At 50.8% G+C, this 16,722-nt stretch overlaps 1 protein-coding gene across 2 annotated transcripts in view; it reads left to right on the top strand.

The window, feature by feature from the left end:
* The window catches only part of sdk2a (sidekick cell adhesion molecule 2a), a 69,978-nt gene that overhangs the window by 49,287 nt on the left and 3,969 nt on the right, over positions 1-16,722 (top strand). The window contains exons 9-43 of one of the 2 annotated variants that reach the window (XM_029836598.1): positions 74-268; positions 712-828; positions 1,000-1,167; positions 1,414-1,516; positions 2,231-2,407; positions 2,517-2,653; positions 3,161-3,308; positions 4,463-4,603; positions 4,893-5,074; positions 7,231-7,346; positions 7,451-7,646; positions 7,734-7,832; positions 7,922-8,113; positions 8,191-8,312; positions 8,428-8,537; positions 8,809-8,959; positions 9,703-9,940; positions 10,016-10,131; positions 10,212-10,401; positions 10,486-10,584; positions 10,652-10,846; positions 10,912-11,113; positions 11,184-11,287; positions 11,529-11,599; positions 11,682-11,817; positions 11,909-11,965; positions 12,332-12,433; positions 12,539-12,654; positions 12,730-12,916; positions 13,951-14,088; positions 14,600-14,782; positions 14,862-14,987; positions 15,075-15,239; positions 15,309-15,449; positions 16,442-16,586. In XM_029836598.1, coding sequence (XP_029692458.1) covers positions 74-268; positions 712-828; positions 1,000-1,167; positions 1,414-1,516; positions 2,231-2,407; positions 2,517-2,653; positions 3,161-3,308; positions 4,463-4,603; positions 4,893-5,074; positions 7,231-7,346; positions 7,451-7,646; positions 7,734-7,832; positions 7,922-8,113; positions 8,191-8,312; positions 8,428-8,537; positions 8,809-8,959; positions 9,703-9,940; positions 10,016-10,131; positions 10,212-10,401; positions 10,486-10,584; positions 10,652-10,846; positions 10,912-11,113; positions 11,184-11,287; positions 11,529-11,599; positions 11,682-11,817; positions 11,909-11,965; positions 12,332-12,433; positions 12,539-12,654; positions 12,730-12,916; positions 13,951-14,088; positions 14,600-14,782; positions 14,862-14,987; positions 15,075-15,239; positions 15,309-15,449; positions 16,442-16,586 — 5,065 coding nt within the window. The remainder of the gene's footprint in view (positions 1-73; positions 269-711; positions 829-999; positions 1,168-1,413; positions 1,517-2,230; positions 2,408-2,516; positions 2,654-3,160; positions 3,309-4,462; positions 4,604-4,892; positions 5,075-7,230; positions 7,347-7,450; positions 7,647-7,733; positions 7,833-7,921; positions 8,114-8,190; positions 8,313-8,427; positions 8,538-8,808; positions 8,960-9,702; positions 9,941-10,015; positions 10,132-10,211; positions 10,402-10,485; positions 10,585-10,651; positions 10,847-10,911; positions 11,114-11,183; positions 11,288-11,528; positions 11,600-11,681; positions 11,818-11,908; positions 11,966-12,331; positions 12,434-12,538; positions 12,655-12,729; positions 12,917-13,950; positions 14,089-14,599; positions 14,783-14,861; positions 14,988-15,074; positions 15,240-15,308; positions 15,450-16,441; positions 16,587-16,722) is intronic. The other variant, XM_011604027.2, reaches the window with a different exon arrangement.

Genomic DNA, 16,722 nt, shown 5'->3' on the forward strand with positions numbered 1-16,722 from the left:
GAGGAAATGGCAAACAAAGGCGGCGCCGGCAGGGGGCGGGAAAAATAATTATAAACCTCTCCTCTTTGTGCAGGAACGCCGCAGCCAGATATCGTGTGGTACAAGGACGCGGTGCCCATCAGTCCGGTCAAGATCCCCCGGTACCGGGTTCTGGTAGGGGGCAGCCTGCAAATCAACGGTCTCCTGCCGGACGACACTGGCATGTTTCAGTGCTTCGCCCGCAATCTGGCGGGAGAGATCCAGACAAACACCTACCTGGCTGTTACAAGTAGGTCCGCTTGAAGATTCTTCAAAGCTATCTGCGCATCTGCCGCTTAATTCCGCTCATCTCCCCTCCCTTCCCTTTTGAATCCTAAATCCTCTCTCTAATCTGCTTTTCTCCCTCTCTGTCTTGCCTCCTACGCCCATCTATCTATACATCTCTTCGCATTGACAGATTTGTCACCTTGCCTGCTCGGGCAATTATTGGTTATTTTTGAATCGGAGCATGTGCAGGCGAAGCGGAGCGAGCGATATGGAGTAGCCTCGTCAGCCTGTCAGCGCCGTCCCTGAAAATGGGGCCCGACAGCCGCCCTTTTTGTCGACTCTATTAAGCCCTCAGCTGCCGCCTGCTTCATTAGAGAGAAAGCTGTTTATATCTCTCATTATCACATCTGTCTCACCTGATTATTTTGAGCGTCGGCGTCTTTTTGTCTGTGTTCTGATCTTCAGGTATCGCCCCGAACATCACGGCCGGCCCCGCCGACAGCGCCGTGATTGACGGCACGTCAGTCATCCTGCACTGCGAGACCTCCGGGGCCCCGCGGCCAGCCATCACCTGGCAGAAAGGTGCGTGGGCGAACGGGACGCCGTTCATTACACCGCGCTTGGACTCGTCAGCGTCGGCCAACTATGGAAAATATTTACTTCCCTCAGCTGTTTGTTTTCCTGACACTTCTTTACCGTCTGGTCCTCCCTCTCCTCCCCTCCACATCCCTCCCGTCTGCCTTTGCGTCGCAGGCGAACGTGTCTTGGCCAGCGGCTCGGTCCAGCTGCCCCGGTTCACGCTGCTGGAGTCGGGCAGCCTGCTAATAAGCCCCTCCCACCTGTCCGACGCTGGCACCTACACCTGTATGGCCAGTAACTCCAGGGGCATCGACGAAGCTTCGGCCGACTTGCTGGTCTGGGGTAACGATGACATCATTCACGTCTGCGCACGCTCCCAGTCCTGCCTTTGATGTTTTCTTTGAGATCTCTTCACAAATCTCACCCAGAGGTCAAAGGCAGCCTAATCTGGTTTCATCGGCATTTATTCACAGCACAAAATTTCAAATTAACATTGCAAAATGCTCCGCCCAGCGTGAATAAACACGGGATTCGCTGCATTTCAGGGAGCACAGAGTACAAATCCCTGTGTCCTGTCTGTGTCCACAGCGCGCACCCGCATCACCAAACCGCCACAAGACCAGAGTGTCATCAAAGGCACCAAGGCTGTGATGACCTGCGGTGTCACCCGTGATCCTAGCGTCACCGTCCGGTGAGCCTTGTGTCTTGAGATAAAGATAAAGTGCTCCATATGCCCTCATTTACGGCTCGGACTGTGCCAATACTCCTAATATATATATTTTTTTATTTTTTTTTCGCACCATTTTTAGCGAAAGGCGTTGGTTCAGGGCGTTTCCAAATGTCTTGCCTGAATGTCACCTAGTTGTTAGAAGTGTCACACAACACCACCTTCTATACGTCATCTTGGGTGTCGGTGTCGTACTTAATTAGTTTATGAAATCTGCCAGCCATCACGCAGTGTTTATCCACCCTTCGACGGCCTCCAGAGGGAAGATTTTGAAACTGATTGAGGAATTAGCTCGTCGCTCTTCAGACAGCACGAGCGTGATCGAGTGTGGGCCCATGCAGCCGTCTCCGAGGGTGTGGAATGATGTCTTTGGAGCCCAGTGATTAGAGTGGCTGTCACCTGTGGGCCCGCGGCATTGATCAGATAAACAGGGGTAAACAGATGAATATGTAAACAGAGTAATAACTTCAGACAGCGCCTTTAATTAAACGCAACGCAGAGCAGATTAGCTGAACAGCCCAAACACTCACCATTAATCACAAGAGCTTCTAGTGTGAATGTATATGCTAAGAGGGGGCGGGTGGGCTACGTGCTTGGGTGTCTGACATCAGTAGAATGCATGAACAAGCACCGACTGTGTCTCATTTATGCATTTCTATGCTTTTAAATCGCCGACAGCCACGTGTGGGAGAAGAGCGGCTCCGCGATTGACGTAAACACGTCCCCTCGCCTGAGGCTGGATCCCGACGGGACCCTGCACATCTCCCAGACGTGGTCGGGAGACATCGGAACATACACCTGCAGGGTGACCTCGGTGGGGGGCAATGACTCCCGCAGCGCCCACCTCAGAGTCAGGTCTGCTCCCTTTTCCTTTCCTCTCCCGTATTTACACGACGATGATGTTTTTCTTCCTCGGCCCGCCTCCTCCCTCGGTCCTCCTCTTCACACCCGTCTGTGCCTACAGGCAGCTTCCCCACGCTCCAGAGAATCCAATCGCGGTTTTGAGCGCCACAGAGAAGAGAGCCATCAACCTCACATGGGCCCAGGCGTTTGACGGCAACAGCCCCCTGATCCGCTACATCCTGGAGGTCTCGGAAAACAGTGAGTGTGCAAGGCCCCGCCCCTCGCTGCATTTCCATGGCTAAATACGGTTGCGGCCGCTTTAGCTTCCATCTTCACATTACTCGTCAGCCTCACCTGAACACATTGCTCAAAGGAACTTCGTCAACACGGGGGCCTCTCGTCTGGCTTTGGCTTGATGAAATCCTCCCAAAAATCGGAATTATTTACCCCTTGGAGCAAATGTTGATCCATGTCTCGTTGGAACAGAAATGACATCAACCACAAAGGGAAATAAATGCGATAATGCAGATGAAATCTGTTTGGTGTGTTTTTTTTTTTTTTTTGTTTGATGAATGAATTTCAATCTGATATTTAGAGGGCATGTGCATAAAATAAATTACTTTTTTGTTGCCTGCCGCAGCGTTATTAGAGGAAATGGAACAATGGCGTTTGACAATAGTTGCAAAGTACCGGAGTGAATTTTCTCAAGGATGAAAATGTTCTCGTGAGGGTCGTTCACTTTTGTGTCTGTGTTCCCTGTCTCAGATGCGCCCTGGACTGTGCTGCTGGCCAATATTGAGCCGGAGTCCACGGGGGTCACGGTCGGCGGCCTCATCCCAGCGCGTTCCTACCAGTTCCGCCTGTGCGCCGTCAACGACGTGGGCAGAGGCCAGTTCAGCAAAGAGACCGACCGGTTCGTGCCGCACGCGTCCGGGGAGCGTCGCCGCTAGTCTGTTAATCTAATGTGCTTGGGCTGGGTCTCTGGGTCTCTGCGGTTCTGGAACGAACCGTTCCTCACCCCCGCGGTCTTGAAAGTTTAATAAAAAAGAAATCTGATTATTTTCCTGTCCTCGCTCCTGTGGGAGTGACTGAAGGATGACTCAGCGTCAGAGCGAGCCTTTTCTTACAGATGAAACTGTGAATTTCAGTCTGTGGAAGCTTGATGGGAGCGCTGACCCAGCTTTGCAATTTACATATGGGGAATTGAGTAAATGTTCGTTGCCGGGATACAGAAATGATCATAATTTTACTCAATAATTAACGCTTAACTCACTCTGTTGGTCCCCTTCCTACAGGACGTGAAAATTCCAGCATTTCTCTGTTCAATCTATCAGGATTAGAGGAATATTCAAGGACAGATGGACGCATAAACCTGGCCTAAAAGAGCTGAATCTATTATCTCTTCATTAGAGAGACCAGTAACGATGGTTGTTCTCCATATGAGCTTTGATCTTGCACGCACCACCCCAGACGTGCCTCGATGCGATCGCCGTGCCCTTCTGAATCGCTGTACGCCGCGCGCCACGCTGCAGGTTTTAGCGTGCGGCGCTATCGCTCATGGAGCCCAATTCCCGCGTGTACGTGCCCAGATAAGAGCGCGCCACAGGAGGGTGACTGAGAGCTTTGCTCAGGCGTCTCTCAGACACGCCTCTTTGATCCTAAACACCGCGCTTCATCTCCTCCGGAATGCTGCTCCGTTGCACTGAGAAGAAATCAAGATGTCATCCTAAATTGACTTGAGGGAAAAGTCTAGCCTGGATTTCTCTTTCTTGTTGCGTTATTCCCTCCTCCCCCCATCGCACCGCGTCTCCATTGTGCCGCTCTATTTTCACCGAGGCCCCTTTGATCCTTGTCGTGCCACAGAAAGACGTCCCACTGTGGACACTGTTACACAGAAGAATCTCTTGGACAAAGATACGACCGTCCCAACTTTCCTTTATGCCGTTCCAATAAGCCACAGAAAGCTGGCTTTTATGATGAAATGGGTTAGAAATATGCGAAACTGCTGATAATTAATGTATGATTACACGCCATTCCTTCTTTCACCTCTTCTTATTGCCGCCGTAGATTAACTCTCCCTGAAGAGCCTCCCAGTGCCCCCCCCCAGACAGTCATCGCCAGCGGCCGAACCAATCAGTCCATCATGATCCAATGGCAGCCACCCCCTGAGAGCCATCAGAACGGTCCGCTCCAGGGCTACATCATCAGGTATGGCCAGCTAATTTCCTCCCAACGACAGTTGCCCGTCTGGGTGGGTGTCATCCAGACGTGATAATAAGTGTAATGTCAGCCCCTCTTCTTCCTCTCCATTCTGATCTGTCACTCATGGCTGCAATGGAATAATTGGTCCCAATTAAATACCTTCCCCTCTCGTTTTGTACGGCTCTCTCTGCACGGCTCCTTCAGCAGCTCTATTTTTCCTTCAAATCTGCGCTCCAGTACGCTCGCGTTGCCGTCTGCCCCCGCTCTTTCGATCAATTACCCCCTCTGTTTCCAGGTACTGTCTGTCAGGGCTTCCAGTTGACTGCCAGATGAAAAACATCACGAATCCGGACCAGACCAGTCTGCTGCTGGAGGACCTCATCATCTGGACCAATTACGAGATCGAGGTCGCGGCTTACAACGGAGCGGGCAGGGGCACCTACAGCCACAAAGTCACCGAATGGACCCTGCAAGGAGGTGAGGCCAGCTTTTATGTCCTTTTAACCCCCCCCCCCCCCCAAAATACAGCAATAATACAACAGGACTGAGTAATTCCCTGTATTCCTTAACGCATCCCCAGCTCTCTCAAACGACCTAAAACTCACAATCTGCACGAGGTTTTTTAAGTTTTTAAAAACACAACTGCAATTTTCAAAGAAAGCTCCGCAGAACTGATCCGCCTGCTCCCTCACGACCTTTTCCGGGTTTTTCCATGAGCCGAAATAAGCATCTCTGGTTAATATTGACAAACGTCCTCAGCAAGAGGACCGATACACCGATTGTTCAAACATCAGCAGCGACTTCACTGACAGCAGGAACTCGTAACGGAGCTCATACAAACACTTCTACATAAAACATCGGATTATCAAATTAAAGCAAGCGAGCATGTAGGGCTGTGCATCATATCGCGTATTCCCAGGGAGCGCATCAGCAATGCCAGCAGCATCACATTAAATATGAGATGGCTTTATTTGGTTAAACAAATGCCGTTCATTACCGGCGGCATCATCATCTTAGTCCCCTGGATGATGTTAAGCCTGCGGCACGAAATGTTGACTCTGATTTAATCCAATTCTTTGTTTCAGGTGATCAAATTAAAGCCGCGCGGCCATGTTTTCTCCTCGGAATTTTCTTCTCTTCCGTCTTTTTGCTGACCTTAAAAAGTTAATTAAAAAAAAAAACTGAAGGAGACTGAAGGTTTTTCAAGCGCATCAACACGTGTGTTTCTTTATTTGTTTGATAATGAAAAACCAAATGAAAAACGTGATATTTTTCTTTTCTACCCCGACTGAAGGACATATCAGCCTGTCTCCTGTTCAAAAAAATCGCTCGGCTTCGTCGCTAAATCGCGTTTCTCTCTACGTGGCCAGAGAAAAACGCCCCTCTTGGTGTCTCTCCTGACCACACGTGGCGAGCGTTGTTATTAGAGGCGTCAAACAGATCCCTCTCTCTGCCACAGACGCTGATTTCAACACCTGGCGTTCCTCTCCTGCACCTCTATTTAAAATCTTCAAAGAAGACCGTGTGAATCAGGCTCTTTGGAGCGCCGACCGCCAGTGTCTTTTATATATTTATTTATTTATCTTACAGTATAATCCATTAAGACTCCACAGTAAGGTGCAGAGTTTTCATCCAGAAGTGTAACCTGAATAGAAGTCTACTGAATGTGCTGAAGTGAGTTCAGAAATCTGGTGCCTGACTCTCAGGAAAAGGCTACAAAGAGAACATTGCTCCCGGTTCCGGGGTTTTGATTTCCCTGCATGTAAAGCGTTGAAAGGTTAAACAGTCTGCGCGTCCCCGTCAAGCTGAAGACTCAATAAATACCTTCAGGGGAACACTGCAAGGGTTTCCTCGCCTTTCTAACCCGGCAGTTATTAGAGCAGATAGATGCTCTCTCGCTTTACATCACATTGTAGTTTAAGAACTGCGTGCATGTGTTTAGGTTAATTTATTGTAGCTTGTAGTAATGAGAAAGCCAGGCAGTTTAGGATACCATCAAATACTCATTATCCTTATGCTGCACTTTGCTGCTGCCATCACTCTGTATGCAGAGATGGTTAATGGTTCCTCCAGTTCATTTATATTAAATACAGGTGGGCCTTCTCCTTGTTTACCTATAGATTTACCAGTGTTGGAACATCTACATGTGTAACGAGTCAGTCAGTCAATACCAAAACCTGGAAAGTTGAGGCAAAAATGGCCACTTTATTTCCATGTCACTTCCCTTGCGTCAAATAATTTTCGTCATCCGAGTCGGTGTCAGTGAGTAACGACAGTTGCGTCCGTGTGGTTCAGCTTCGCTCCCGCTAATTGGATGTTTCCGTCACTCGTTCCATCTGGGCCGCGGGAGCGGATCGCGGCGCGCATGTAAATGCACAGGAAGGAAGTAGAAGATGGCAGGGAGGTATGAGAACACTGGCCGACCGGCTTCATTAAGGTGGGACTCTCTGGCAATTGGCTGGTGTTGGGCCAGAATCTGCTGCTTACATTAAAACAACTCACCGCAGGGCTCACCGTGAAGCTGCCCCAGGCTACCGGATTGATTGGCGTGGCTTCACCTCTCTCAATGAGCCGAAATTTAAAACATTCTGAAAGTGAGGCCTCTATTTTCTTTTCTCCCCCCCCCCCCCCAGTACCTACTGTGCCACCAGGAAACGTGCAAGCTGAAGCCGTCAACTCCACCACAGTCCGTTTGACCTGGAGCGCCCCCAGCCCCCAGTTCATCAACGGCATCAACCAGGGATATAAGGTATAACAGCCCCTTTCTGTCCATTGATGCCCTCTAGTGGTCAGAGGCACATCAACACCGCCGATTAAATCTGACTCCTCGTGTGAATGTTTCAACACTTCCAGCTCTTGGCGTGGGAACCCAGTCGGCCCAGTGAGGTCAGCATGGTCACTGTGCGTCCCAACTTCCAGGACAGCGTCCACCTCGGTCACATATCCGGCCTGAAAAAATTCACCGACTACTACGCATCGGTGCTGTGCTTCACGACCCCTGGAGACGGCCCGCGCAGCCCGCCTCAGCGCTTCCGCACCCACGAGGACAGTGAGTGTCCCCCCCCCCGGGGTAGCGCTATATGTGCAGCTAGTTACGAGCTCAGGCCGCGTGTTTATTGTCGTGTCCTGTTCGCAGCCCCCGGCGCCGTGGGACACCTCAGCTTCACCGACATCTTAGACACCTCACTAAAAGTCAGCTGGAAGGAGCCACAGGAGAAAAACGGTCTCCTCACAGGTGACCATTAAATGTCACCGGATCACGCGCTGCCTCTGCTTCCCTCCGCTCACGCGACTTCCTCCACATCGTTCTTCCTCTTCCTCCAGGCTACCGAATCTCCTGGGAGGAGTTCAACAGGACCAACACGCGGGTGACCCATTATTTGCCCAACTCTACGCAGGAGTACAAAGTGACAGGGCTCACCGCCCTCACCACGTACACCATCCAGGTAGCAGCCATGACCTCCAAGGGCCAGGGTCAGCTTTCTGCCTCCACTATTTCCTCCGGGGTGCCGCCAGGTCTGAATAAAGCGCCTGACCCAATTAGACTCTTTCCCCAAGTCCACGAAGGATTTATTTTCTCTGCTCTCTTCCAGAATTGCCTGGTCCTCCAACCAACTTGGCTATTTCCAACATTGGACCTTGCTCCGTCACCCTGCAGTACAAACCCGGTTACGACGGCAAGACCTCCATTTCCCGTTGGGTTGTGGAAGCCCAGGCAAGAAGCTCGACGCCTGTTAAAACCTACCGGAACAGTTTCTGTTCCCCCCCTGCTGTTGCACGCGGCGCTAGCTAATCTGTCGCGCGGCTGATGTTCTACTGCTGTGTTCCAGATTGGTGTAATAGGCGAGAATGAAGAGTGGCTGCTGGTTCATCAGCTGTCTAATGAACCTGATGCCAGAGTGCTGGAGGTCCTCGACCTGAACCCTTACACCTTCTACAGGTGAGCCGCTGCAGCGTCAAAGCAAATCTGGGTGGCTCAATCTTCTGAAAAGGAAAAAACTCCAAACCCCTATTTTTCTGTGATTACTGTCTGTATCCTGCTAAATTCCCCCATTCGCTCATAAATCGCTCCCGTTCTCCGCCACCACGATGACCTACTTCCCTTCTGGCTGTCATTATCTAATCTCCAAGACATCTAATCAGATCATTTGCTGTAACATTTTGATTAAACGCCCACCTTTCTCCGATTTCTCCGCTTTCGTTCGCCGCAGGTTCCGCATGCGTCAGGTAAACATCGTGGGCACGAGTCCCCCCAGCCAACCCTCCAGGAAGATCGAAACACTGCCGGCTCCTCCGGATGTCTCCCCCGCCAACGTGACGCTGCGCACAGCCAGCGAGACCAGCCTGTGGCTCCGCTGGGTGGTAAGTTGCACATCGAGCGAGACCCTATCGGAGTTTTTATCCAATTCCGTGTCTGGGTCACCTCTATTCAGCCTTGAATTATGGGAGTGCAGATGTGTCTGTGCCTGCACATGCATAACAGCAGTGTTTGTCTCTTTGTGCCGTTGGAATGAAGAAAAATCGTGTTAGCGCTCTTTTGGCAAACCTCCCTCGGCATGTTAATTGGATGCGCCGTTTTTAAGCTACACTTTAGCGAGCCAGATTCGGGCAACTTAATTTAGCTCATCAAAATCCAATTTTTCTCACGGCTTCCATGACTTCATCTGACAACTTGAGATGATATTTTGGAAATCCGGATGCCCTCCACCCTTGAGAGTTTTGGCTGCCTGCTGGTTTTAACGCTGTGCGCTGGAAAGGCGCTGCTCAGTTTCAAATTTTAAAAGAACCTAACCTGTGGCAGCAGTAGCATCAGCACCTTGTGCCACGCTCACTTATCATGCTAAATTATGCGCAAGCGTTAGCTACAAGATGCTCCACAGAAAACAAGCAGCTCCAGCGGCTGATAGAATTTTATGCTAATTGCAAACGGCTTTTGCATCAGTTCTTTTCACTTCTATTTGAAATCACTCTAAATCACAGTTAGCATTAGCAACTAGTCAAACTGCAGAGTTCAGCTAAAGTTTCCAACATCGTCTCATTATTGTGAGTTGAGGCATAAGTAATGTTTTCTTACAGCAGAGAATTTACATTAAATTCCCCCATAGCCTCTTCCAGAGTGGGAGTACAATGGGAATCCAGATCTCGTTGGGTACCGGGTGCAGTACTGGAAAGCTGGCTCTAAAGGAGGGGTCCTCTCCCATGTCATCATGGACCGGTTGGAGAGGGAGTTCACTATTGAGGACCTGGAGGAGTGGACTGAGTATGAGGTCAGAGTTCAGGCTATTAACGGAATTGGGTCTGGACCCTGGAGCCAGCCGGTCCAGGGCAGGACCAGGGAGTCAGGTGAGACCAAGTGAAATCAGACACATGAAGTGGGAGCACTGAGTGTGAGCCCTCACCTCCATCCTGTCACTGCAGTACCAACCAGCGGCCCTGCCAACGTGTCGGCCTTCGCCACCACCTCCAGCAGCATCCTGGTGCGGTGGGGGGAGGTCCTGCACACCGATCGCAACGGACTCATCCTGGGATACAAGGTTAGCTCAATAGATCAGATCCTCAAACCGGTTAAAAAAAACAATTGGAAATGTAACCGAGGGTAACCGGCGTATTTCAGGTCGTGTGCAAGGAGAAGGACTCCGACACGGCACCCGGCTTCTGGTCGGTCGAGGGCAACACCAGCCACAGCGTCCAGCTGACCGGTCTGGGCAAGTACGTCCTGTATGAGATCCAGGTCCTGGCCTTTACACGGATCGGTGATGGAAGGAGCAGCTCGCCGTCCATTCTGGAGAGAACCTTGGACGATGGTAAACACGCTGTTTTGAAGAATTCGGTTGTTTTTTTTTTTTATCCAGCCGCTAACATTGTGCTGCTTAACTGCTGTGTGACAGTGCCGGGCCCTCCGGTCGGCATCCTCTTCCCAGAAGTCAGGACCACATCAGTCAGGCTGATCTGGCAGCCTCCAGCACAACCCAATGGCATCATCTTGGGTGAGCAGATATTTCCTCGTGGCTCCGTCGCTTCTTCTTTAGCTCAGTCGCCTCTTTCGCTCCTCAGCCTATCAGATTACGTACAGAAGGAACTCTTCAAACATCAACGCCGCCACCGTCGACGTGCTCAGCCCCAGCGCGCGGCAGTACACGGCCACCGGGCTGAAGGCAGAGCTGGTGTACGTGTTCCGCCTCACCGCGCAGACCCGGAAGGGCTGGGGCGAGGCGGCCGAGGCCCTGGTGGTCACGACGGAAAAGAGAGGTACGGCAGGATGTCCCGGTGACCACCACTTCCTGTGGGTTTTAAATACACCTCTTGCTTTTCAGCCCGACCTCAGCCCACCAGCCGGCCCGTAGTGCCTCAGGAGGAGGTCCAGGCACGCAGGGTGCTGTTGTCATGGGAACCAGGCAGCGACGGCCTTTCCCCAGTTCGTTACTATACGGTCCAATCCAGAGAGCTGCCCGACAACAACTGGACGGTTCACTCTGCGTCAGTGAGCCACGAGACTCACTCCTACATCGTGACCAGGTGAGTTCGAGGAACTTTTCATCCGAACAGATCAGAATAAGTTTCAACTGGCTGTGTTTCTTTTTTTAAGGTTAAAGCCTTTTACGTCCTACCAGTTCCGAGTAAAAGCCACCAATGACATCGGGGACAGCGAGTACAGCCAGGAGAGCGAGACTATCACCACGCTGCAGGATGGTAAGAGACGGCGGCCAAACGATCTGTCCAACATCGGGGACGATCCTGTCGGCATGCCTTTACAGAAGTGTTTTAACTTTGGATTTTCCCAGTGAATACTTTACGTCAACAGTGCATGTGTTTACTCCCGCGCCGCTCCGCAACAGACTGTTTGAATTATGTATCGCTCCTCCCGGCTGTGTTGGTTTGTGAGCTGCAAATCCCATTTATTTTCCCCCTATCTTTCTCCATCTATCGCTAGCACCAGACAGAGCGCCAACCATTCTCTCCGTTACGCCTCACACCACCACATCTGTCCTGGTGCGCTGGCAGGTACGCTGATGGATTACTGCACACAAACTTTTATTTTGAAGTTGCTTTCTCGTTTTAATAGCATTGTGTCTCGTCTCCGTAGCCCCCCTCTGAGGATCACATCAATGGAGTCCTGTTGGGCTTCAGAGTCAGGTATCGGGAGCTGCATTACGACCGGTTGCGCACCTTCACTGTCCGCACAGTTAACAGTCCCTCCTCCCACTGGGCGGATCTCACGGGTTCGTTGCCTTTTCCATTGAAATTCCCGTCCATATTATCAGCCGCGCCTGCATAAACCTAAAAGGTGCAACTTTGTTCCTGCAAACTCAGCTATGTACAGCGTCAGGAACCTGAGCGAGTCGTCCCTCACCCAGTATGAACTGGACAGTAAGTATTAAACTCCTCCTCTGCTGCTTTATCCATGGTGTGTTCCATTGTGTTTGTGTTTTCAGGATCATTTGGAGCGGCCCTCGTCGGTCCCATTGATCTGAATCTGCTGATGCGCTGCTGCTCATCCCTATATGACTTTAATCTCCTCTTTCAGCTTTCTGCTGCGTTTTCTTTCTTTTTAATCGCTCCCAAATCTCCTGCACGTCCCCACATCAACCCTCATCCTTTCTCCGCTCTTCTGTTTTGTTCCCGTCCATGTCGCCGTCTCGGCGCCTGGTTTGGGGACAATCGTGTGATCCCCCTGGAGTCTCTGGCTTTATCTCGACAGTTTCATTATAACGCCCGTCTGGGTTCTCTTTGCAGATTTGAGCAAGCACAAACGCTACGAGATCCGCCTCAGCGTGTACAACGCCGTGGGGGAGGGTCCCATCAGCGCGCCCCAGGAAGTGTTCGTTGGGGAGGCGGGTATGTGTCTCCTCCCACCGACCACTCGATCGGCCAGTGTGAATCTGATTAGCTGGATTCTTGTTGCATGACTCATCTGCCATCTAAATTGTCTTCCCGTTCTAGTCCCCACCTCCCCTCCCCTAAATGTGATGGTTCAGTCCTCAACAGCTACGCAGCTGGATGTGATGTGGGATCCCCCGCCTCTCGATGCTCAGAATGGAGACATTCAGGGCTATAAGGTATCCATAATCACGCCTTTCTCAAAATTCCATTGAAAAACATTCACAGCAACGCTTTTCTATCTGGTTTTCCAGGTGTATTTTTGGGAATATCAGCTCCGAAATGAGACAGAGCGCCTGCGGACGCTGTTTCTGCCTGAGCTCGGGGTGAAGTTGAAGAACTTGACAGGTTACACCACCTACATGATCAGCGTGGCCGCCTTCAACGCTGCTGGGGACGGGCCCCGGTCCCTGCCCACCAGAGGGCGCACTCAGCAAGCAGGTGAGTCCCAGTGAATCCAGCTGTGACGGAAGTGGAGCGAGGGGATCTGGAGTTGGAATACTGCAGCTCTGAGACAGACAACGGTCTTTACAGTATTTAAACGACAGATCCATCCTCCGGGAGCATGAGCGCCTCCTGCTGGTCGGGGATGGAAGCCTGAATACTGGGCGCGCTGGGGCACATTTAGATTAGTTTCTTGGCCACAGCAGAAGAAAAACATCCATGTTTACGAGCCTAGCAGGAGTCCCTCCGCTGTGGTTTCAGGTTTCAGCGCAGTGAAACAGTTCAGTGTATAAATTTTCGCCTGCATTTCCTGCCCCCGCCGAGGCTGTGACATTGGCGAGGGGTACAAAGCGCTAAGAACTCTAAAACACAGGCAGGAATTCTAACGCTTTGCACCAGAGGGTGCTGGGAAGCGAGCCAACCCAAGCTTGAGTGAATTTTATGCAGAAGCGAGGCAAATCCTGACACTTAGCGGGGCCTGGGTTGGGTCAGCGGGCAAAATTCTCACAGCTCCTCTTCAAGGTCGCAGAATGATTCCGCACATTCTTCTTTTGACTTTGGCCCGACTTTTCCACAGTCTGCTCACCGGCGCGCACGTTTTCACGTTTTGATTGTACGAGTTTCTTCTTTATTTGCCGTCTGGCCCTTTTCTTTGTCTTTCGAACGTATCCGGCCGCCTCCGCCAGAATATGAAGGCTCGCTTTAATGCTGCCAGTTTTCCCAAATGTCTTGAGAATTTAGAGCACTTTAAGCGGCTGAGCATGGGCTAAATAATTATTCTTAATTATGAAAGCCCTGTCTAATTTCAACTTGAGAAGAGAAGAGATAAACACAGCTGAATTTCAGATTGCTTGCTAAGGATGATAAATAAGCAATGAGGTTTTTTTTATTTCTCTTATTTATGTGCGCCCTAGTTTGTGCTATTGACAGAATCCCAACAATCTCTCTGAGAATTTACAAATGCCTTCATGAATATGTGAAGTTTGTCACACAGCAACACTTTTCTCCCGCTCCTTCCTCTCCTCCAAAAGCCCCCAGCGCTCCCAGCTTCATCCACTTCAGCGAGCTGACAACCACCTCGGTCAACGTGTCCTGGGGGGAGCCCAAGCAGGCCAACGGCATCATTGAAGGCTACCGCCTGGTTTATGAGCCCTGCACTCCTGTAGATGGTGAGAACCTCTGTCTGGAGCCTTGACCTGGGTCACGCCGTCGGTGTGTCGTCATGTTCCTCAGCTGGCTTTTGTAGAGCGTTTTTAACCCTCCCTTTTAACCAGCGCTGCTTGAGCTCACGCTCTAATCTGACTAATTGTCCCTCTAGTAGCATTCATGGCACAGCTGATGATAAATTATGGGAAATGAGAGAGACAGCGTGGTTGTCCAGGCGGGCTTGTCAAGTAATTGGAAGCAGAAGTGGAATGCTATAGCTGCAGACAACCTTCCGCTAATAGACCCCGAGCAGGTCTGTGAAGAGAGGAAATACAGAAACATTTTCTTTGAAGGCTTGTCCTCGGAGGGGTGGGGGGGTAATTGTGATAGCCTTTTTCTGTTTATTCGGCAAAGACGTGCGTTTCTCTGATCGTCTGTCTGCATTTATGTGTGTTATCGCTCTGCTCACCTGCACAAATCTCTGCCTGTCGCTTGAGGAAAGCAGCATCTAGAGTCTTAGTGTTTTGTGCACAGACGCCTCTCCTCGCACTCCAGGTGTCAGTAAGGTTGTGACGGTAGATGTGAAGGGCAGCACCCCCTTGTGGATGAAGATCAAAGACCTAGCAGACGGCGTCACCTATAACTTCCGTATCCGGGCCAAAACACTCACCTATGGTCCCGAGGTGGAGGCCAACATCACGACCGGTCCTGGGGAAGGTCAGGCGGCGGATCTGGATTAAACATGTACGCACACCACGCTGCGTTGCCACACACTGCTGTTTTTGTCCCCCACAAGGTGCCCCAGGCCCTCCCGGAGAGCCCTTCATTTCTCGCTACGGCGCCGCTCTCACCTTGCATTGGACCAGCGGCGATCAAGGCCGCGCCCCCATCACACGATACGTCATCGAAGCCAGGCCATCAGGTGAGTGGCAGATGTCAGACTTCCTTTATAACGACCGCGTCCTTCATGGGCAGCAAAGGTGGGACTACTTCCTCCTCTCGTCTCCAGATGAGGGATTATGGGATATCCTGATCAAAGATATCCCAAAAGAAGTGACGTCCTACACGCTCAACCTGGACATGCTACGCGAGGGACTCACCTACGACTTCCGAGTCATCGCAGTCAATGATTATGGCTACGGGACCCCCAGCGCCCCCTCTCCGTCTATATCAGGTACTGCACTTAAATATAAATGTAAAAGTCAAAATTCTTCTTTGTTAATATTCTCTGTCTTGTGTTCAGCCCAGAAAGTGTCTCCGTTCTACGAGGAGTGGTGGTTCCTGGTAGTGATCGCCCTGGTGGGCCTCATCTTCATCCTCCTACTGGTCTTCATCCTCATCATCCGAGGCCAGAGCAAAAAATACACCAAGAAGGCCGATTCAGGTGAGGCGCGCACTTTAACGATCACCCGTCTAAACGCTCACATAAAGGTTGTCGGTAAAAAGCTGAGCGAGGCAGGTGGACACACCGTCCGTGTCTGACTGCATCGGAGATCGATAGCGGGATAAATAGCTTGGCGCTGATTTAAAGCTCAGCTTATTAGACACCCTTCGAGTAATTATATGACTATTGTTGCAAAAATATATCATTTTTCATCGCCGGGTTATCTCGGGTGAGCTTGTCACGCCTGGAAGTCTCTCTCCGCCTCTTCTCCTGGAACGTTTCATATTTAAACTGCCGGGATGAGGTGCAATACGGGAAGAGGTCGGAGGTCAAGCCTGGAAACAGTCACTTTTTAGCCCGGTGCCGGCGTTACCAGGGTCAGAAAGCAGGGCGAGAGCAGCAGACAAAGACTTTTTGTGTGGGAACACAGAGGTCTTCTTAACCCCTCTCAACCCCTCCCTAATTTTCTCAGCCATTAAAGTGACGCGTCCCACTGGCTGATGTTTGTTTTCCCGGCTACGCTAGCGAGGAGGCTCCGCCGCCGTGGTCAAAAGGCAACATTTGCCAAAGTGAGTCAGAAGCGTCTTGAGTTCTGCCGTCGTCTTTTCTTGATTCTCAACTTCAGAGCGTCCTCATTTCAGATAAACAACAAACGACCGCTGGTCAATACCAGAGCCACGGCGGGCAATTATCCTCAAGTAATCTGGCAGTTTTCTTCATTAATCAAATACTCGCAACAGTTTTTTTCATGAACACACAAGCAGGGAAATCTATGTCTGTGTTCTCCGTGTTTGGACCAATTTTTCAGGTCTCAACGATTATTTCCATTATTCATCTCTTTTATTAGTTAGATGTTTGCTTTCTGCTGTGGGGAAAGTCAGTCAAAGTTTTGAAGAGTCAAGAGAAACATATTCCCAGTGACCAGGTCGTATAAACTTTAGTTTGGGCTGATCGGCCACCAAATTAACCGCTCTGGTCTTCATCTTGTCCAGGGAGCCACTCCAACTGCACGGCCCTGCCCCTGACCCACGGTGAGATGGTGCGTCTGGACGAGGGACGTTTCCCAGCCCTGGAGCTCAACAACAGGCGCCTTTCTGTGAAGAACTCCTTTTGCCGCAAGAATGGCATCTACACACGGTCAGTTTCCCTCATCAGTTCGCACCTTTTTGGGAATCCTCAAAGGTTTGAAGACAGAGCCTGATGGACGGTGCTTCAGTCTCGTCTCGCTTATCATACTGACGCTGACAGCAATTAATAATGTAGCGCCGTTTCT

The sequence above is a fragment of the Takifugu rubripes genome, chromosome 5 (genome assembly GCF_901000725.2).
Source record: "Takifugu rubripes chromosome 5, fTakRub1.2, whole genome shotgun sequence".
NCBI lineage: Eukaryota > Metazoa > Chordata > Actinopteri > Tetraodontiformes > Tetraodontidae > Takifugu > Takifugu rubripes.